Source organism: Hippocampus guttulatus, chromosome 22 (genome assembly GCF_054856545.1).
Source record: "Hippocampus guttulatus isolate MCC_2025c chromosome 22, RoL_Hgut_1.0, whole genome shotgun sequence".
Lineage (NCBI taxonomy): Eukaryota > Metazoa > Chordata > Actinopteri > Syngnathiformes > Syngnathidae > Hippocampus > Hippocampus guttulatus.
The window spans coordinates 8,273,183-8,294,261 of record NC_141282.1 but is presented as its reverse complement, the minus strand read 5'-3'; the positions used below and the strand labels follow the sequence as shown (position 1 = coordinate 8,294,261).

Genomic DNA, 21,079 nt, shown 5'->3' with positions numbered 1-21,079 from the left:
GCCGGACTGTTTTGTGTTTTTGTCCCCCGTTGATGAACCTAGACGCTCTGATAGTTTTGTCCACAAGACGGCGCCCTTTCTCACCTAATGGCCTTTTAGTGTGTGTGTGTGTGTCTCTATATATGATAAGATAAGATAAGAAAAACCTTTATTAGTCTCGCAATGGAGAAATTCCCAATTCACAGCAGCAAAGTTATGAAAGGAAGAAGTAGAACAACAAAACATAGAAGCTGCTGGAAAGGCAGCCACTCACGCGGCGCCATTTTGAGAGATGCACCAATAAGAATTCAAATGTCAAGATGAAAACATCTAGGCAGGAAACCCAGTTGTGCCTGTCAAGTGACACACTGTCGTTTATTTTGACTTCCTTTCCCCTCCTCATCTCTTAATATCACAATATTTTTAGAAAGCATTTTTGTCAGTACGCGTTGTTTAACTGCAGATAAAGTGCCATTTCCGGTTCAGGAGATTACACATCATTGGAAAAATCGTTTGTACGAAACTGCTTTTTTTTTTTTTTGAACAGATGGAAACCAGTCCAGCGGCCAACCAGATGCTACGAGACCACAATCCCCTCCCGGCATCGTCCAGATTATTCTTGTCGTTGTTCATATGATTAAACCAGGCATGCAAAAGAGCAGTCTTTAAAACTGAAGGCTATACGAGTGATGAAGCACACAAGTAGAGCGTGCTAATGACACGGCCTCGCGTTCAACATCAGGCATCGGAGTGCACCGCTGCAGCTGGTCTTTTCAAATCGAGACATTTCAAATTCAAGGCTACTTTGACAACAGCGTTGTCTTTTAAAACTTTACACCGAGTGAAGTTAGCTAGCGAGCAACATGCTAACCCGCTTACCTTTAAAAGTCTTTTCGCTTGTGCCATCTGCTCTTCGTGTACAAGTGCTTTGTCTCTCGATTGGGCGAAAACACAAACCGGAAACTAATCCCCACTAATCAATCGGGCCGCTGAACACCTGGTGGATTTTTGTTCTGGTAAATATTCTCAAAGCGTCCGCCTCACTTGATCCGTTTTTGGAGGCTTCATGAGGACAAGCGAGAGAAAAACAAACTAAAAAAGGTGGCAACAAAACAGGACAAAGGCCATACAAATGAATAGAAATTTTAATTCCTCGCTTAACAAAACCTCAGCAAACAAGACATTTGCATAGAAGATGCACACACAAATACAGCAGTGGCTTGGTTGGAGTCGAGAGGAGCGACACTTTGGGAATGCGTAAAGTTTGTGCAATAAATTAAAAACTTTCTGCAGAACGGTAAATAAAGCCCGGCAATAAATACTCCAAATATAAGAACGAATGGGCCGCGTTGCGTTTCAATTCAAGGCCCAAGTGCTCCCCGACCGGGAAATGAAAATTCAACTCAACAAAAATTGCCTTTGCGGCACCTTTTGGAAGCTTCTCTCATAGCTTTGGAAAGAGCTCGGTTGGCGAATGCGGGCTCAGTTGGCGTACTGTCTGTAGAAAGCCACCTTGACGCGCTCGATGTGATGGCACAGCTTGATGGCGGGCCCGAGCTTCAGGTCCATGCACTCCTGCACGGTGGGCAGCGTCAGCAGCAGCATGGCCTGGCCGTCGATGTCCTGCGGCACCGACAGCAAACGGTTAGGGCGGGCGGCAACGGCGCTCGCGGCCGCTTTGGCTCACCTGCTCCTGGAAAATGCTGGCCGACGACGCGCAGTCGGTGCCGGTGATGAACTGGACCACTTCCTGCACGCTCCACTCCAGAGGGTTTTTGTCCAGAACCAGAGGCTCCTCCTCCTGTACGCCGCACGTCGTATTCATTCATTGACGAGGCTTTTGGGACCCTCTCTCGATTGGCAAAAAAACGGCCCTCACCTGCGCGTCGTCGTCGTCTTTGGGCGCTCGGTGCTTGCCGAGGCGCCGACGCGCCGACCTCCGCCGGGCGTCCGGCGCCTCCCGACCGCCGGCGGCGGCCTCGGCCTTGCGCGACGCGGCGGCGCGGCGCGCGCGGCCCCCGACGGTCTCCGCCGAGGACGCGTCCGTGGGCTCGTCGCGGGGTTCTGAGCTGGTGCCTTCGCTGCCCGAGCGCGATGCCCCGTCCTCTTCGTCTTCCTCGCTTTCCTGACGCAGGACGCCGAGCAGAGCGAGCGTTGCCAATCGAGGCGACCCCGTGGCGGGCGGCGGCGGACGGCAAACCTGAGCTGAGCCGGCGATGGTGAAGTCCGCCGCCGAAGAGCGCCGCTTCTTCTGCACAAAGATGCTCTTGCGCTTCTTGCGCTTGGGTTTGAGCGGCTCTCCCGCCACCGCGTCCTCGCCTCCGTGCGGCTTGGGCAGCTTCCTTTTCTTCCCGTAGTAATAAGCTGCGCGCACGTCAAAAAAAGGAAATCGTTTCTTTATCCTTTGCACGCTGCAGTAAAATGAGTCCAAAAAAATGGGAGAAGACTTTTCCGCCCCAGGTGGCCGCGGCACGGCACACTGAGCAGAGGCAGCAGCGCAACGGTAATTGCATTGAGGAGGGGAAAAAATAAAAAAGTCGAGCGCGGAGGAGCATTTGCAGCCAACTCACTGTATTTGGTCTTGGTCTGCACAAAGCAGCTCTCGGGGCACTTTTCGGGGACAAGCGCGGGGCCGACGAGGTTGGGGCAGCACTGCAGCTTGACGCACACTTTGCGGCAGAAGTCCGGGATGAGGTCGGCCAGCCGGACGATTTTGATGCTGGAGCGGTACGTTTTCCCTTTGTATCTGCGGGGGGAAGGCGAGATGAGACGGCTTGGGCGGGAAGAAGCCAAAGACGGCGGCGAGCCCGCGCCGTCCTCACTTGGCTTTCAGAGTCTCCTCCTGGCAGTCCCAGCTGGGATCCTCCAGCTCCTGCAGCTCCTTGAGGACGCGTCCGGGCTTGTAGGCGGCGTTGATGAGCATGCTGAGGAGCTGCGGGCCGCCGCAGCGCGTGAGGCGCGCCCCGGGCTCAGTGGAGCTCGGCCCAACGGGGGGGGGGGGGGGGGGGGGCCGAAGCCGCGGTCCCGATATTCACTCACCTCTTTGAGAACCAGGGTGCACTTGCCGGGTCCCACCGTCTGCGGCAGCTCGGCGATGCGGCCCTTGTTGAGGTACGGCCCCGAGAAGCAGCGGTGGTTGACAAACACCTTGGAGCAGCAGTAGCGGCCGTTGGCTGCCACGTGGGGACAAAACATGAGCCAAACGCATCACGGCCGGCCGGCGCCATTTTTCCCGCGAGGCTTTTTCCGACGCATTCAATCGCTGTCCGACCCGACTCGTCATTCATCGGCGTCACCTGCGTCGTTGGGGGGAGGCTGGCAGTGATCGGCGGGAGGCGGCTCGGCGGGCCGGGTCGGCGCCGATCTGCGGGGATGTCGAGACGTGAGCCGCGGCGCAATTGCTTGGAAAAATGTTTTGAGGAGAGCCCAAATTCTTACTGCTTCTCGGGCTGCACCACGGCGATCTTGCGCTGCTTGCCAACTGGTGCAGGGACAGAAAAGGCTTTTGGGTCAAACGCGAGGGGCCTCGCCCAACGCGCGCCATCCCCGCTTAGTCGTCGCTCCCTCTCGTAGCGGACCCGAGGCATTTTTTTAAAGATGGCCACGTACCGGCAGGTTTGAAGGGCGGGTTGAGAGGATAGGCGTTGGCCTCACACCAGCCCACAGGAAAGATGTCCATGGACTCCACGTCCGCGATGGTCTCGCAAAACTGCTTGAGCGCATCTGTCGGCGAACCACGGGGCTCACTCGGCATCAAAGTCCATGGGCCCGTTTTTTTTTGTTGTTTTTCAAGCTTCACCTTCCAGTCGCAGCCACAAGAGTCGCCCTCGCACTTGAGTGATCTGCGCCACGCAGATCTCCGCCGGGCGCTCAGGGTGCACCGCCTCCAGCCACGTGTCCTTGGCGAAGGCCCGAGACCGCCACGTCTGCACACGCGACAAGATGCGGATTGGCCGCGCGTCGCCGGCAGCTGCGTTCCTCATAAAAGACTCATCGGGGCGCGCGCTTTACGTCGGGGAAGCAGGTGTCGGGGGCGGCTTCGGCGGCGCCCCGCTTGAGGTAGTCGGCCCAGTCGAAGTCGCGCCCCTGGTAGCCGCGCGGCCTCTCCAGACCGGCGCCGTTCTTCAGGCACCACTGGACGGGCATGATGCCCGGAGAGGCGGCGTGACACAAGGCCGAGCGCGCTTCGCCGTCAGCCGCCAGGTCGTCCGCCGTCACTCGGAAGTAGTTGTCGTCAAACACCTGCCGAGCGGACGCTCCACTTTGACTTTGGCCACAACTGACCGATCGCGCCGCGGAAGCGTCTCAGATCGGGCACCGGACGAGTTCAACTCGCGGCAAAACACATCCGGCGTGATCCGAAAACATCTCGTCATCTCAGGCCGTCTTCTTTTGGATGGTTTTTGCTTCCAAACGGGGGGGGGGCCCAAAAGAGGACGACGAGGGCCAGACTCACCTTGGTGACGGAGACGGGGCAGATGCGCAGGCGCTCCCACGGAGAAACCATCTCCAGCTTCATGCCCACCTTGAAGGCGTGCGCAGGCAGGTCGGCGTGGTCCTGCCACGGGAGAGCCAACACTTGACGACTCATTGCTCACGCGCGCGCGCAAAACGCCGTGGCGGCTCCATTTCACCAGCAGGCGACCAATCGCAAAGTGCGAGACGGCGTCCGAAGCGTTCACCTTGAACACCTCCGGCGGCACGGCGCTCGTCCGGCCGTCTCGTCCGGCGTCCTCCAAAGCGCGCTCCCAGTCGCCGGCGCTCTTGAGAGGACGCAATTCTGTGAGGATTCAAAAATGATCGCAACCAAGGGTGAGAAATTACTCACCCAGAGAGCGGAACCGCTGTTTTGTGGGGGGGGGGGGGGGGGGGGGGGGCAGGCATTTGGAATACGGATCAAGACAACATCTGCTGACTCTTTGTTTCATTCGCAAGAGGGGTCGGGGTGGGTGTCAGTTGATCACCTGCGGGCGGCTCCAACGCCAAGCGGTTCTGGCGCGCCCACCCGAGGGGTCGCAGCCTGACGTCCAGGTAGAAGAGCCACGCGTCCCGAGCCCGATGCTCGTCCGAGAGGCCGGCGAGACGGAGCCGCAGCCGCCCGCCGACGTTGCGGATCACGCGCGCCGGCCAGTACAGGAACGGCTCGGCCGCGTCGCGCACTTCCAGGACGGAGCCCCGCACGATCAGGTCCACCGTGTTCTTCCCTCGCAGCGGCTACGGAAACAAAAAAATGGAGCGAAATGACTTTCGGCGCATGATTCAAGTTTGGGCCGGCACGACAGCAAAATCGGCGGCTTTCGCGGGGCAGATTCTTCGGCGCGAGTTGAAAACGCGGCGGCGTTCTTTCAGAAACGCCGGCTTGAATTCTTTTCTCCGGGTGACGCGACAAGAGCGAACGCTCCCGGACGCGCTCACCCCCTCCAGCAGGTTCGCCGGCGCCGTCCTGGAACCGGTCAGGTCGCCCACCAGAAACTCCGTCCAATCTGCGCGTTTCTCCCGGATGGCTGCCAACAAAGGAAAGCGAGCGGGATTCGCCACGTTTGCGCCGCTTGACGGCAGAGCGCGACGGCGGTCGGGGGAAACGGGGTCGCAACGCACCTTGGGGGGGCCTGAGGGTCTTGCGGTTGCGGACGCACCAGCCCACCGGGTGCAGCTCGGCGGTCGTGACGTGGCACCAGAAGTCGGCCCTGCGGTCGTCGCCGTAGCCGCTGAAGCGCAGCAGCAGCAGCTGGCCGCAGGTGGCCACCACGGTGGCCACCCAGTAGGTGTCGCCCCCGCCCTTGTTGGCCACCTCCAGCTTCATGCCCGGCTGGAAGCTGCTCCGCAGGCTCACCTCCACCTGCCAGCCACGCAAAACCAGACCGCGCTTTCAAATCCACTGACAGAAACGACCACAGTGCAGGTGGGGGAGTTTTGCGCATGATGCCCCCCCCCCCCCCACCCCCATTTTCACCGGGGTTTGCGGCCGGACTCACGTGTTTGAAGGCCGCGTGCGGGGCGGCGACGGCCCCCAACTCCTCCAGGCGCTCCTGCCAGTTAAAGTCGGCTTCCTCCTCTTGGGCCTCCGCGGCTTCGGGCTCTGATGCGACGGCAGAATGACAACGCCGAGCCCACTTCAAGCGCCGTACGTGCGGCAAAAAGCATTCGGACAACAAAACGCCTCCTTTCCCAGCTCGGCTTCTCGCGGCTCGACTCGCGGCCCGCCGAATTCGCCACTGCGCAAGTCAAACTGGATGTGCGCAATTCCGGAGGCTGGCTTTCCGCGTCTTTTTTTGGGAATGTCAATTCATGAGGGCAACAATGTCAAACTACCCCCTCAACTTTCTGTTTGTCAGCCGCGGCTGCCTCTTGAGACTTTTTGCGGGTCTGCTCAGGACAAACGAGCCAGCCGACAGGCATTTTTAAAACGGGGAACAGCCCTCACCTGAGTTGAGCTCCTTGTCACAGTCTTCGCCCGAGCGCAGCTCCTTCTCCTTCCCGTCGGTTGGACAAGCGGGTGCCTTTGACTGATCCTGGGCCAGCGACTGCATCCTTGCCACCTCAGACCTCGTCACCGCATCTCACGCTTCTGCTGAAAAACAAAAAAAATCAAGACCGTCAAATCCGATCCAATCAAATCTTCCCAAGAAGCACAAACGTGCAAAACGTGCGTTCCGCAATAACCGTTGCCAGGAAGTTGCTGACGAATAGATCGGGGGTGGGGGGGGGGGGGGACCCAAGCCCGTAAGGCACAGCCTCCTCGGCAGAGGGAACCATTTTTAAACCACAAGTAGGTAAGCAAATAAATAAAAATGCTGTTATCATTCCAAGCGACGCGTGCGGTGAACCGGTCGCCTACGCGGACTGTTCGCAGCTGATAAGCGGCAAAGTGGCAGAACTGGAAAGACACCAGTCACTCTCAAAATATGCCGCAAAGTCGTCTCTCTCGTTCTTTGTACACAAAGGGGGGGGGGGGGCGTTCAAAGTGGAAATAACGATGCTAATTAGTCCTCCGAGAGGCAATCGTCGGCAGAAGTCGCACAAGTGGCTGGAAAACGTAAGAAGGCGTGCGTCACACTCAAAAGAAATTCAACACAAGTAGGAGCAGAAGGAAGTTTGCAATTCCATGAGAAGAAAGGTTGGAAGAAGGGGAGGAAAAAGTTGTAATGTCACGGCGATACAGTCCGGTGAGAAGAAAGTTCGATTTGAGGAGGATCAAAAATCGCTGGGGAGAGAAAGCCGTACGAGAATGAAGCGCCTATCCGGGCTCTCAGCGGCAGAGGTGGACGCGCCTTACATGAATAAATTTTGACCTTTTCAAGATATTTAAAAAAAAAAAAAAAAAAAAAATAGGGGTACAGGTATTTCAGTATTTAATAAAATTTCAGAATTTGACACTAAGCACAGTTTTCTGGCTAAAAAAGTTGTCCTTTCTAAAGGCTGACTAGTGCTTTAGTTTTTCAGCAGTCACCCATCCGAGAATAATATATACTGTCTTTAGTTTTTATTGGGGGGGGGGGGCTTACTGAAAAATGGTATTTTCGAGACATAGAAATTACATCGTGATGTTCACCAGGTACCTCATAAAAAAGGGATCCTTTTGAGGTTGCTTTTATTTTCAAAAATTAAGTCTCGCAACGCCGCATTTGAATCTGCCAAATTAAAAGGGCAGCAAAAAGTTCAAACCAATGACGGGAAATGAGCATCGAAAAGCTCAGCTCAACGGAGCACATTCTGGTCGAGGCGATCAAAGTGAAAGAGGAAACGTCGTCGCTTTGGGTTTTGTGCGGTCGTCACGTGGGGGGGGGCGTGGAAAGGGAGCCAGAGGAGCAGGCTGCCTCGCCGGCGTCTCATGTACTTTGCACACTGCAAACTGCGGCAGAAAAAAACCCGCACGCACTCGCCCCGTGCACACTTTGAATTTAGTTCACTAAATGTCGCGTGTGCGCACCAAAAGAGACCAAGGTGGCAAGTTGGCGCGGCGCGGATGTATTTTTTCCTCGCTCAAAAGATCTTTGAAGTGGCAGTTAGGAAGCGCAGCGCCATGTTGGTCCGAGTGACGTTGTCTTTGATATTATGAGTGTGCTTTTTTTTTAACGCACCTTTCTTTCGTTCGTTCGTTACCGCTAAAAATGGGCTCGGCAGCGTGCTGGCCGCCGTCGGCTCATTTATAAAAGGTGGTCGACACGCGGAGGATATCTTTAAAAGCGACATTTCCGGGTTGAAATAACCGCATCACGAAGGCATTGTTTGGCACGAGACACTTAAAGCAAGTTAAGCTAGCGAAAACACCCCCCCACCCCCGCCACACACACACACACAAAGCTCCAACGGTCGAGCTTACGCGCTTACAAACAAGAGAAAAATAAGTCCCTCTGTTCGTTTAGTCGGTAAAAAAAAAAGGCAAAATACACGCATCAAGCGCCCCCTCCCACCTAGCCGATTCGCCACCTGTCTTACCTGGCCGCATTTTTTTTTTTTTTACAATCTTCTAAGACACTTCCGGCCGGAGCCCCCCCCGCTGGGTTTGCGCCCACTTCGCCTCGCCGTTGTCAGTCGTGCACTTCTCTCCGCTCCCGCCCCCCGTTCCAATATGGCATCTCGCTTGTGCGCATGCGCACAACAAGGACCCCTCGTCTCTGAAGCCGAGTGACTTTGTAATTTGTACTCCCAAAATCCAACACGCACCCCAACAGAGACCCAGCTGCTGTTCAGGACATTTTGATCGAGACACAGCTGAATTCAAACATTAAAAAAAAAAAAAAACTTGAAAGAACACCGCATTGACAAATATTAAGACGTCAAGATACGAGCAAACGCATTCAGCGCGCGTTTGTCTGATCACTTGGCTCAGACGCGAAACCCCCCGCAGAAATTCCTCGTTTACCCGTGTTTTCTTGTCCACTTTTCTTCCTTCGGCAACAACAACAAAAACCCCCCTCTCCGGGAGTTGAGTAAATTGCTTCATCCGCGTCTCTTCCCTTTCTCGTTCAAGTCAACAGTAGCCTCTAGTGGCGGCAAGCAACAGAGCAAAGCTTTATGACGGAGACACATAACGGAATTAAAAGACTAAAGTCACTTTGAACGCCGTCTCTTTGATGCTCTCGGATCACGTGGAAGGAAAAAGACCTCAAGGAATCGTTGACACGCCCCCCAACACCAAAGTTTGGCTTCGCGGTTGGTACCGGAAAGCCCCTTCACAAACTCGTGACTGTCACACAAAGTCACATCACCGTGACCATCCACCAATCATACATGGACTTCTCCCCAAAATATCGCGAGATGACAGAGACCGAAAGTTGACGTCTCAATTTATGCAGCATTTAGATGACATTCGGTGCCTTGATAAAACAATCCCATCGGTGAATTTCCCCACGTGGGTGAATAAAGTCCAACGACGTGCGTTTTTCCTCATAAACGGAACGTTTCGTGCAATGCCACGAAGGTAGTTCTGGTCAAACGAACGCATTGTATCATAATTGGCCTCAGAGGGGTTTGTTGATGAGTGTGCGTGCGTGCAGGTTTGGAGGTTGAACAGATGGTTGGCGCATGCGCGTTTTGCCAGTAATCTGCTCCCGAAGGGCGCCTCACAGCGGATTAAAGTGCTTACTTGACACCCAAACGATGCTCTTTGTTTTGTTTGCCAAGTTCAATTCCTTCTTCTTGCACTTGAAACAACAAAATGAAATACATTGAAATGACCTCTGAAGGGAGGATCCCATGGCACTTCAAAAGGTGGAACGATGAACTAAACGGGCAAAAGCTTTCTCAGCTGTTGTCTGTGCGCCAGGAGAATCGAGGGCAACGATCTGGAGAGGCCAAAGATTTCCCTCAGGCGTGTGCGCTCGTGTGACTGACCGAGCCGCGCTTTTTAAGAGAACCTTCGGTCACAAACTGAGCAGGCAAAAGGTTTATCGCCAGTCTGGGTTCTGCTGTGTAATTTGAAAGTTCCTTTCTCAGGAAATCAAAAGGTTCTTCGCCAGTGTGGGTTCTAATTAAATTCCCCTTGAGAAAAGCTCCTGGATGTGAGGCCTCGTCTCCTGGGCCGAGAATTCAAATCATTGCACAAAAAAAAAAAAAACAAGACCAAAACAAAAAACGACTGCTCAAACTCAAGCAAGAAGCACTCGTAAAAGAAGCACTCGAGGCAAACTTGTAATGCGTTCTTAATTGACGTACACTGCCCCCCGCCCCAAATGTGGGTCACAAATAGTCATAAAACAAATAAAGAACATATGGCCCAGTTAAAAGAAGTGTATTCTACCTTCATGATGGTGTTTTTCAGCTGTCGCGGAACTCTGCGAGGTGCCTGCAGGAACAAGTTAAGTCAATCGGGTTCCAAAAAAAAAAAAAATGGAACAATCGAAGCAAACACTCACCATGTCCAAATCCAAGCGGGCATCCACATAGTCCTCGTTTTGGAAATAGTCCACTTGGCCAAGCGTGCAACAAGAGGAGGCGCACAGGAGCAGAAAGGCCACCGGCAGCATCATTTTCATCTTCCTCGCGTCGCAGTTTGTGAGCAGGTTCGATCCTGCAGCCCCCAGGAGGAAGAAAAAGGAGGAGAGTGTCTGAGCTCAGTGAGTGGCACCGTTTGTTTGTGCTCACCGATGCCTTCGCTGACCGTCAGAATTTCCGCTGTCGCGGCCTTCTTTGGCATATCTGGCACACTCTTGTGGACAAAACAAGTTACTGCAAGGGTCAATAAGTGTGAATGAAATTCAATGATTCACGACGGTTTTTGAGCTGTAAAAAAATGACAGCAAAAGGATTCCGAATGGGCCTTTCAATGCTTTCCGGTCAAAGTTCGTCACGCTGCTGCGGCGTCTGCCAAATGTCGCCATGCCGCACTGCGTTCTTGAACGTCGAACCGCTTCGTACCGTCACCTGGCAAATGCAACTTCAAGCTTTGTCGATGTTCAATTGTGACGCTTCAAAGGTGTCTCTTTGGGTTGGAGTTCATTCGTCATAAATGAGCAACGTCAGCGTTGCACATGTCGAAAAGCAAACTGTTAGCACAAGGCTGTTTACTCGGGGCCCAATGCGCGGGTCAAGCTTCAAAGTTTGCTTCCCATCCGCTTCCAAATATTGATCCGGGAGTCAGTGGCTCGCTTGCATTTCAAGCATTTGCAAAGGATTCTGCCCCAGAGAGCCACCGCCCGCTCGCTCGTCGGACGACCGCACAGCGCAAAGACCATGAAGCCGAGGCTGCTGCTGCTGCTGCCGCTTCTCCTCGCCGGGCTCTCGGTCCTCCGGGGGAGCCGCTGCTTTGAGTTTGTGATCGACGGAGAATGGGAGGACGAGGAGGTGAGTGGGCTTGAAGGAGGTCCCGATCGACAGATGCCGACATCTCGGACTTTTTGTGAGCAACCGGTCGCCGACCTTCTCTCAACAGTCGGATCCTCGGCCCGGTGGCGACAGACACAAGGTGGGATGCAAATCGAAGGCGTATGGATCACGGTGTCTTCGGCAGACATTTGTGGCGACCCTGTATCATTTGAACCCCAAAACGATTCAAAGGCAAACACTTCGGATGTCGCAATCCACTCAGAACCATCCGTCTACCCGTCTCACATAAAGCATAAATCACAGTGACTGCATGACTTCAGCAAAAAAAAAAGAAAAAAAGCACCAGGTGACCCGTTTGTGTGTTTTAGAGAGCGATATTGACCAGCGAGGAGCAGGAAGACTTTGAGGTACGACCCCCTCCACTTGTTGTTTTCAGCTCTCTCCACCGTGACAAGAGTTGGACCTTATCTCACAAGATCAATCATTTGCCGTTTGGGGACATTCCCGTCCGTGACTGGCAGGTTATTGACCCGGTTCCGCATCGGTCCCGCGACGGCTCCGATGAGCTTTACGATGCCAGTCTCAGTTGCGGCTCAAGTCAAACCAGGGGCTAGCGGGGCGATCGGTGACCCCGGGGCGCGCGTACTCGAACCCTACTGCCGCCATTCAGACCACCCGAGTTATCCTTCGGGGCGGAATCTCTTTCCGCAGCAGCCGTCTCAAACTTTGCCTCCCTCGCCCAGGCCATCCGTGGAGATGACATCACCGTCAAGAGCTACAAGGTGGAGAGCCGGATCACGTCTCGGTTCGCCCACACCACCGTCCGGAGCTCGGTGGTCAACTCGGGCTCCAAGGCGCAGACCATTGGCTTCAACGTGCAGATTCCCAAGCGAGCCTTCATTACCAACTTCACCATGTGAGGAGGCCGCGCGAGCAGCGTCGTGGGGAAGCGCGCCGACTTGACGTCCGTCGCTTTTTGTGCCTCAGGAACGTCAACGGCATCACTTTCACGGGCTCGGTGAAGGAGAAGACGGTGGCTAGGAACCTGTACGCTCAGGCGCGAGCCAAAGGGAAAGCCGCCGGCATCGTCAGGTAAATGGCGCGTCTCGAATTTCAGGCGGGCGTGAGAAATGACGGCGGAAGGGGTAAAACCGAGGAAAGGGGGCCCGGGGCAATGGTGGAGGAGGGACAAGTACTTGTCGTTGATGGTTCAGAGCCAGGAAGAGAGGACAGGACAGGACAGGACCACTGGAGTTGTAGGAAGATGAGGGAAATCTTGCAGAGGGCTGGCTTGAGGGCAGAAGATGAGTTTGACGAGCCAGCGAGGCCCGGATGTTTCCGCGCAACAGATCTAACTCGCAGGAACTGGAGACCTTCAAGACGGAGGTGCACGTCCCCCCCGGAAGCCACATCGAGTTTGAGCTGCATTACCAGGAGATGATGCAGAGGAAGCTGGGAGTCTACGAGCACTCGCTGCACCTGCAACCCGGCAGATTGGTGCCTCAGTTCCAGGTAGCGACGTGTCAGGAGAGCCGCGCCGCGTGCGGGAACCCCGACCGGTCTTGCTCCAATCCCGATGTCCGTCTACAGGTGGACGTTTACATCTTTGAGCCCAAGGGAATCGCCAAGCTGGAAACGTCAAGCGATCTCGGTGACGAGCTGGATCGGCTGGTCACAGTGACGCAGAGCGCAGAGAAGGCAAGACCGAGCCCACAGAAATGCTTTTGCTTTTGCTCATCGGGTGACGCCCCCCCCCCCCCCCCCGCCCCACTTACCTCAGGCTCACGTGGTCTTCAAGCCCACGCTGCGGCAGCAGAGGAAATGCGACAACTGCACGGAAAGTGCCGTCGACGGCGCCTTGAGCGTCACCTACGATGTGAAGCGGGACAGCAACGCCGGGGAGTTGCAGGTACCCGGCGCTCTGACACTCTTCGGTTGCGCACACTTGGACCAACCGGGACTGATCGAGACCAATCGGGCCCCGCCAGGTCTCGGATGGCCACTTTGTCCACTTTTTCGCCCCGTCCAACATGTCTCCGCTTCCGAAAAACATCGTGTTTGTCATCGACGTCAGCGGCTCCATGTGGGGGGTGAAGATGAAACAGGTACGCCGTCGCCGTCGGCATCGGTGGGCGTTTGGGGCGCTTGACTTTGGGTCCTCTCTGGCAGACGGTGGAGGCGATGCAGGCCATCCTGGATGACCTGACGACCGATGACCAGTTCAGCATCATCGACTTCAACCACAACGTGCGTTGCTGGAGCGAAGACCTGGTCCCAGGATCCTCCGTCCAAATTGCGGACGCCAAGAAATACATCCAGAACATCAAACCCGTCGGAGGTAGGGGGGAGACGAGGGCGGGTGGGAAAGCCGCCTCGAGGTTGCCCATCGCTGACATTCCACCCGCAGGCACCAACATCAACGAGGCGCTGATGAAAGCGGTGCAGATCCTGGTGAGGGCATCCAATCAGGGGCTCATCGACCCTCGGTCGGTCTCCATGATCATCCTGGTGTCGGACGGGGACCCGACAGTGGGTGAGTCTCGTGGCGCCCCATCAAATCTCGGTCGTTTGGCCCGGCGGCTGCTTCAGATGGGTGACTGCGCAGGCGAGATCAAGCTGAGCGCCATTCAGAAGAACGTGAAGAAGGTGATGAGGGAGGACTTCTCCTTGTTCTCCCTGGGCATCGGCTTTGACGTGGACTACGATTTCTTGGAGCGCATCGCCACGGACAACCGCGGCATCGCCCAGCGCATCTTCGCCAACCACGACGCGGCTCAGCAACTACGGGTAGGCCGCCGTCAAGGAGCCAAGGCGTAACGACGAACTCCGCTTACGCGCCCTCCGAGACTCATTTGAGAGGCAGAAGGGAGCAAAAGAAACAACGGAAAGGTTCGCATCTTCCCCGATGTGGCCCGCAGGCGTTCTACAGCCAGGTATCCAATCCTCTTCTGCGGAGGATCGCCGTCCAGTTCCCGGAGGACTCGGTGTCAGACGTGACGCAGAACCAGTTCGACAAATACTTTGGGGGCTCCGAGCTGGTGGTGGCCGGCAAAGTGCGACCGTCCCAGAGCGACACGTTGACCGGCTTCACCACCGCGTCCGGCGTGAGTGCCCCACTTTTTGTCAGAAAGCGTCGCCGAGTGACTTGACTTCTCCGTGACGCGCCTCTCGTCCCGCAGGCCCTGATGGACATCACCTTGGAGACGGAGGTGGACACTTCCAAGCTGGACGTGGAACTGGCCAAGCAGCAGCACTCCTTCACGGGCTTCGCCAGGCAGCTGTGGGCCTACATCACCATCAAACAGATGATGAGCGAGAGGTAAACCCCGACGCCCGCACCGCGTCAAACCAAAACCCCGGCGACGGAGCGGCAAACCCGGCGTCTTCCGCTCGTCAGGTCTTTGGCGCCCACCGCCAGCAAGAAGAGAAAGATCACCCAGCGCATCCTGGCGTTGGCCACCGAGCATCAGTTTGTCACTCCGCTCACAGCTCTGCTGGTGGAGAGCGAGGACAGCAAGGAGAGGCTGCTCGCCGACTCCCCGAAGGACCCCAAGCAAGGCTGCTGCTCGGGTGCGGCCGCAAAGCCCCGGCCGGCGCCACCGGGACTCCTTTGCGTTCGATTCATCCCCCAAAACATGTGCCTGCAGGAAGCGGAATGGGAGGAGGCGCGAGGACTTTGCCCGCAGTGAAGGTCGTCTACCAACCTCCGCCCTGGGTCCAAATAACCACGCCGGCCCCGCCCAGCCACGTGGAAAAAGGCCCCGAGGACTGGACGCTGCCTAAGCGGGTCAACTTAGGTACTGCGCATACACAAAATGTTTCCCTCCCTCATTGCGGTTCGCCACCTCGCATGCGCCCTTTTGTTTTTTCTCCAACACACTTTTCAGGTGGATTTTTTCCCCCCTGAAACATCATCGCAATCAAACGCAACATGTGGTCAAATCTGTAAATCGGCCAAAATTGTAAAAAAAGTCAATACTTTTGGGAAATCAGCATCAAAAATAGGGGTGGGGTCACCTGCAGTCACCACTGATGAAAATTTGCTGCGGGATTGCGTGGAATGACGATTGACTGCACGCATCTTTTCTCACCCAGTGGACAACGACCCTCATTTCATCGTGCACCTGCCCCAAAGCAACATGGACGTCTGCTTCAACATCGACTCCGAACCCGGTCACATCCTCAACCTGGTGTCCGACCGAGGCACGGGTACGAGAGCGGCTCCGTCGAGTCACATCTCTCCCTTTCTCTCTCGCCCCAAGAGTGATTTTGTGCGGCCGCGCAGGTGTGGCGGTGAACGGACGCTTAATCGGCAACAAAGTGGCGCGGACGGAAAAGCGGAGCACCTACTTCGGGGTCATCTCCGTCCACTCGCGGCCGGACGGCATCGGCGTCGCCGTCGGCACCGACGGCATCGCCTTCACCGACGGCAAGAACAACCACAGCTTCACGTGGGGCGCCACGGCGGACATCGTCCAGAACGGGTAAGCGGATGAGCGCCGGGAGAGGACGCCTCGTCGTGTCATCACTGCCTCCCCCCCCGCTCCCCATCCAGGGTGAGAATCTCCATCGTAAAGGACTCGCATGTCACCATCGCCATCAACCGGGGCATCCGGGTGATGGTTCTTCTCCACCGCGTGTGGAAGAAACACCCGGTCAACGTGGACTTCCTGGGTGTCTACCTCCCAAACGGCAACCGGTACTCGCCGCTGGTCCACGGCCTCATAGGTACTCTCATGTTGTCGAGGAACTTCTTGCAGCTGCTCCCGGTGATGGGCCAAGCGGCATGTTGACTGCGTATAAAAGAATTAAGACACGCGATGAGTGACAGGCAGTGGAGATACAGTGGCGCCCTGATGTAAAGAGGCCCCCCCCCCCATTTCACTTGTGAGCCGTCGTCTGATCGGCATTTTTCTCTTGTGTTTTGCGAGCCGACGTTTGGAATTCCGAACAAGCTTCAAATCACTCAATCAATTATCACTTTAAAAAAAATCCCTTATCGCTGAAACAAAAAGATGATATTCAAGCAAAGCGAGTTCTGTCCTTAAGCTAACACGTCAAGGCACCACTGCATTTCATCATAATCAATTTAGACTGGACATCGTTTGCAAAACACAGCATTTATTGTAAACGTGCTGAGGTTAATGTTGAAACAAATATTGTTGATCCAAAACGCAAAAAAAGTTGAGCGTGCGCGTGCGTCTGGCCCCGAAGGTCAGTTCTCACAGGAGCCCGAAGTGAGCATTTCCGACATCCACGATGGCGCCGACCCCCAAAAGAAGGAGGCCACCATGGCGGTGAAGGGCAACAAGCTGCACGTCACCAGGTAGCTCTTCCACCCAAACCGTTGAGACCCCTTCCCAAGTTTGGCTTTTTCACGGCGCCCATTTGCCGGTTGCGCCCGCCAGGGGCTGGCAGAAGGACTACAGACGGGACAAGCGACGCGGCACCGACGTCTTCTGCTGGTTCGTGCACAACAGCGGCAAAGGATTCATCGACGGCCACTTCAGCGCCTACGTCGTCCCGGACCTCGACAGCTTTCTCTCAATGGAATAGAGGAGACGTCAACAAGTTGCAGGAAAAAAAAAACACAACTTTGCCCCACTCATGTCCTGTTTGCGAGTTCCTTAATTTTAGAGTTGAAATCATGAGTGAAATCATTTGCCACATTGAATTGAGTTGGAAAGCTAAACATCATCTGTACAATTTGTCGCCTCGACTTGTTTGTGATTAAAAATAAACGGTGGCTACAAGATGAAGAAACGTCTGTCAAGATCTGAAAGTAAAGAACTCTGACATAGTAGAGCTCTTTGAGAAGGAGGAGGGAGTGGGAGAGATCCCCCCCCCCCCCCGCCTGTATATGTTCAAGCCAGTTTGGAGAAGTCCTCGTAGGCCACGTCCACCCGCTTTCCTTTCTGTGGACCCTGAGGAGGACAAGACATGGTTTCAGATTCTCGGTTCCTCTCGCCATAAGAGAATCAACACCTTTGGCCGGCAACTTTTCGGCAACATTGTGCTGGGAAAGGCAGTACCGAAAGGGGCGGAGCGACATGCGGACATGGTCCTGGGGGGGTTGGCGGGGGGGGGCGACCGCCTGGGCAGATAAACGGCACGGACCGAAATACACTTACGGAATCGAGCGTGAGCGAAGCGCAGAAGTTCTTTTCGTCGATGCCCTCCAGCACGGCCTCCGTGTCGCGGAAGTTTCCGTTGACGATCATGACACGTTTTCCTGCGGGCACGCGGGACATGTTTCGGACGCGTCCACTATTTCCCGGTTCTGTATGCAAAACGGCGGAGCGTACCCGGCGCAGGTATCACCGTCTCCACGTGGTTCTGGTCCAGCTTGAGTTTGTCCCCGGAGTCGATCATCTTCACCACCGCCGTGAATGGATCTCGCATTTCCTGCAGGCCGGACGGTCATCGCAAGGTGCGCGCGAAGGGGCTCGCTCGCTCGCGTGCGCGCGCGCGCGGTTACCGTGACGACAGCCTTCTTCCTGTGGTACTTGTCCCCCAGCCTCTTGGTGACCACCTTGACCACGATGTTGGGCTGCAGCCAATGGTCAGTCTTGAGCGGCTGCTGCTGCTGTTTCTTCCTCTCCTCCATCTAAAGGACAAGGTGCCGAGCGTCAGCCAGGACGCGCCCTCCCCACAAAGAGTCGCGCGAGACGCTACCTCGATGATCTGCTCCAGGGCCGACTTGCGCTTCTTGTCCCGCGAGTCGGAAGCCGAGGACGGCTCTTTCCTCTTTGTCGACGACGCCTTCGCGAGAGCACTCGTGGCCAGGAGGGAACTACAACGAGGACGGCGCGCTTGTCATTTGACTGCAAAATCATCGGCATTCGGGATGCACGCCGAGTCAAAGGGGGCCGAGCAGAGCAAAATTAGGTGGGAAAAAAAATTGTATCACGTGATGCAATCGGGACACCTGGCGGCACAAAACTTTTCAATCACAGGTATGCGAACGTGAGAAATATGGCATTGCGCTTTCAAACCGCATCGGCTTATCGAGAGCAAGGAATGATTTTCACGCCCGGTTTTGTGAGTGAACATCGACATAAACGCGTAGATGATGTGTACCTTGATGTAGAAGGACCAGCCAGTGATGCACCAGCCGCCAAATTGAAAGCAACTGCGAGAGAAGGAAATCCTGTCAAGCGCAATCAGGACAACATCCAGGTAAATTCATCAAAGGTGTGAAAATGTACCTTTTTCCTCTTCGCTCTCTCGCTTCAGCTCGGTGTAAACTGGGTCTTGCTAGGGAAGGAAAGGATGGGGTGGGGCAGATGAGCGGCGATGTTCCGGGGGCATCCGTCAACAGGGTAGCTCATGTTGCTTGGAACTCACTTCCTCCTCCTTGCCCCCGCGTCCTCTGCGGACTTGCTCCTCGATGAACTTGGCGCTGCGCTCCTCGTCGTCCAGCTCGTGCTTCTTCCTCCTCGCCAGCTCCTCCTGCCGCCGGATGGTCTCGGGGTCGCGGTCGATGTATTGGATGTACCAGCCCTTCGGCGTCTCGTCCACCTTGCAAAGACCTGGTTTGTTTGACACTGTTAACTGGGGACGATATTCCCATTCCAGACATTCCACATTCATCATTAACTTGCCGACCTTGTCGTCCGAGCCACTTGGTGAAGTCGGTGAGCGTCTCCCAGCGCGTGGCGTTCATGTGAATGTGTTCGCGGTCACTGATGTATTCGTTGTACACGATATTGTTGTGAACGCGCTTTGTCCCTGCACAAAAACGAACGCCAACGCCGAGAGTATACATCATGTTTTGGTGGGGGTGGGGGCTAGGGGGTAGGAACAAATATATACATAAACACGCTAAAACTGAAAACAAAACTGCAGTAACATAACGATCTTAAATGGCCAATGAACCAATTTCACTTTCGCACCGTACAAAACCAGGATATGTGATGGTTGTATCTTTTGTTACCTTTTGACAATGAAATAAAATCCAAAGCTAAAAATGTGATCCGATTGGGACAAGTTACGCAAAATATTCGGATCTCGCGTGTCGGCCCAAACTCACCAAAACGCCGCCGCAGCAGCTCCACAAAACCACTTTTGAACTCACTGCACAGGAAAACAAGGACAGAACATGCATTTGTTCAAATTAAGCATTGAGAAATGACGTTGCTGAGCTGATATGTCTGTCAATGTCATATTTCAATCAATCAAAAATGCCCAACGACCCACTTATTTGATCCCACTGCCCTTTTGCTATAAGACTTTCTTTACACCGAATAGCTCAAGAATATTCCTGGTCAAGAAACGTACTTGGAAAAGAAGTCCATAAACTTGTGTGGGCTCTCCGAGGCCAGCAGCAGCTGCCTCTGGTGGGACTCGGACATGCAGTGACACTTGAAGCCATTCTGGTGGCACACACACACACGAGATCACACATCATACGCAGGGAAATTGAAAACAATTGTTTGACGCATCAACTAGCTTCGATGTGGGGGCACAACTCACCTCATCTCGGCATTGTTTTTGACACATTTGACAATACCACCGCAGTTTCTGGAGACCTTTGGATTTTATCCGGTTACTTATCGCCTTGGGCGAGAGGAAATCGGCTTTCCCCATTTCGGTCTGTTGAAACGCTGATAAACCTCGTTTTTACAAGACGAGCCCGCGAAGACGAACGGTGAGGACGGTTGACTTCCGCGTATTGTTCGTCCTAACCTCGCGAGAACTTGGCGAAGGCTTGTCTTCCTCTTCTTTTGGTAATAAGGAAGCACGGACACATTGCGCCCTCTGCGGGTTGTCAGAGGTAGTGACCCTAATTACGTCGTGAATTTACAGTACTTTACACGTTTTACATGCTGAAAAAAATACTTGTATTCTTGCGAAGCAGCGCCAAAGGACGGCTAAGTTTATTGTAATCTATTTCTTTAAGTCTTGAAATAAACGTTTTGTACACGCTCGTTTCCCAAAGCGGACCGATGTCGCTTTGAAGAGCAAAATGTGATGACAGTTCGATGAAATATTGCGGAGGGTGACTCTCTTGGCTTTCCGCCACAGTTGATGTGGATTGTGGAAACTCGTCACACTGATCAGGTCCTCCAAGTCCTCAGTGTGAGCATTTGAAACCTTTTCAATTCTTTAGGGCATGCCAATTTTGCGAGACATGTGTGGCCTTTGGTTAGTTTCTTGTCCGGGGACACTGTACTCGAATAAAGCAGCATTTTATACAAGCGAGTCAATGAATGCTATGTCAAACAATGTACGGAAAGAAACGCACATAAAGCATATACCGTATTAATAATTATAATTCTAGTAAATTAATGATTATATTTCTGCCAAGTCGGCATTGCAAATGTCAATCTGTTCTGAACTCCCCCATCTGAATAAAATAAAGCTGAAATGCAGAAAATGAATAACAATACACGACCTAAATGTAAAATGATTCTTTTAATAATCCATCTGGCAGTGCTCATGTTGAAAGGTGTTTTCAGGTGACCACACTGTAATGCACATGCACAAAAACATTGTAATGACAATGTTTTTGTGCATGTGCATTACAGTTTTGACACGCTCTTCGTTAGTCAGCCAAATCGCCTCCCTCCCCCAGAGACCACCCTGAGCACGAAACTCCATTTAGGAAGGGGTGGGGGTCGAGCGACATAGACAAAGAGATTGGGGGGGGGTGGAGAGAGAGAGAGAGAGAGAGAGAGAGACGGTGGGGGTCTCGCGTGCCGAAGAAGAGGCGAGGGAGAAGGCAGAAGAGGAAGTGCACGCGGAGGTGGAGCTCCTCCACGAAGCTAAAGCTAACTAGCTAACATGTTGCCGCTGCTGGTGCTGTGTGTCTACTAGCGGGCCGCCCTGG

General features: G+C 54.4%; 3 protein-coding genes across 12 annotated transcripts; 1 reads left to right on the top strand and 2 right to left on the bottom strand.

Annotated features, from left to right (window-relative positions):
• Positions 1-1,106: 1,106 nt before the first annotated feature.
• On the bottom strand, positions 1,107-10,922 carry sfmbt2 (Scm like with four mbt domains 2). Of its 10 annotated transcripts, XM_086103625.1 has the most exons (22): positions 10,583-10,922; positions 10,338-10,492; positions 10,223-10,267; positions 6,404-6,547; positions 5,955-6,058; positions 5,578-5,818; positions 5,395-5,483; positions 4,944-5,193; positions 4,662-4,759; positions 4,436-4,537; positions 3,991-4,221; positions 3,779-3,905; positions 3,589-3,702; positions 3,418-3,460; positions 3,276-3,343; positions 3,019-3,152; positions 2,802-2,903; positions 2,550-2,725; positions 2,180-2,343; positions 1,859-2,104; positions 1,667-1,780; positions 1,107-1,602 (listed from the first exon to the last, which is right to left on the bottom strand). In XM_086103625.1, exons 4-22 carry the CDS (start codon positions 6,507-6,509, stop codon positions 1,424-1,426), a joined length of 2,688 nt encoding a protein of 895 aa, XP_085959751.1. In that variant the 5' UTR covers positions 6,510-6,547; positions 10,223-10,267; positions 10,338-10,492; positions 10,583-10,922; the 3' UTR covers positions 1,107-1,423. The 10 variants fall into 10 exon arrangements, with proteins under 10 accessions (XP_085959751.1, XP_085959750.1, XP_085959749.1 ...); XM_086103624.1 differs by having other exon boundaries at positions 6,404-6,550; positions 10,338-10,922; XM_086103623.1 differs by having other exon boundaries at positions 10,338-10,922.
• Positions 10,923-11,048: 126 nt separating this feature from the next.
• On the top strand, positions 11,049-17,000 carry itih2 (inter-alpha-trypsin inhibitor heavy chain 2). Its single transcript, XM_086103622.1, has 21 exons — positions 11,049-11,265; positions 11,354-11,386; positions 11,616-11,654; positions 11,991-12,163; positions 12,235-12,339; positions 12,597-12,759; positions 12,838-12,945; positions 13,028-13,156; positions 13,236-13,352; positions 13,417-13,585; positions 13,655-13,780; positions 13,853-14,034; positions 14,166-14,351; positions 14,427-14,566; positions 14,645-14,817; positions 14,895-15,044; positions 15,343-15,456; positions 15,533-15,731; positions 15,803-15,975; positions 16,462-16,573; positions 16,656-17,000. Exons 1-21 carry the CDS (start codon positions 11,155-11,157, stop codon positions 16,801-16,803), a joined length of 2,850 nt encoding a protein of 949 aa, XP_085959748.1. The 5' UTR covers positions 11,049-11,154; the 3' UTR covers positions 16,804-17,000.
• kin (Kin17 DNA and RNA binding protein) lies at positions 11,085-19,925 on the bottom strand. The gene is made up of 12 exons (XM_086103636.1): positions 19,723-19,925; positions 19,528-19,622; positions 19,280-19,323; positions 18,856-18,978; positions 18,595-18,779; positions 18,456-18,504; positions 18,328-18,379; positions 17,923-18,040; positions 17,726-17,854; positions 17,553-17,652; positions 17,379-17,479; positions 11,085-17,171 (listed from the first exon to the last, which is right to left on the bottom strand). The coding sequence occupies exons 1-12, from the start codon at positions 19,834-19,836 to the stop codon at positions 17,112-17,114; spliced, it is 1,170 nt and encodes a 389-aa protein (XP_085959762.1). The 5' UTR covers positions 19,837-19,925; the 3' UTR covers positions 11,085-17,111.
• Between the last annotated feature and the right edge of the window lie 1,154 nt (positions 19,926-21,079).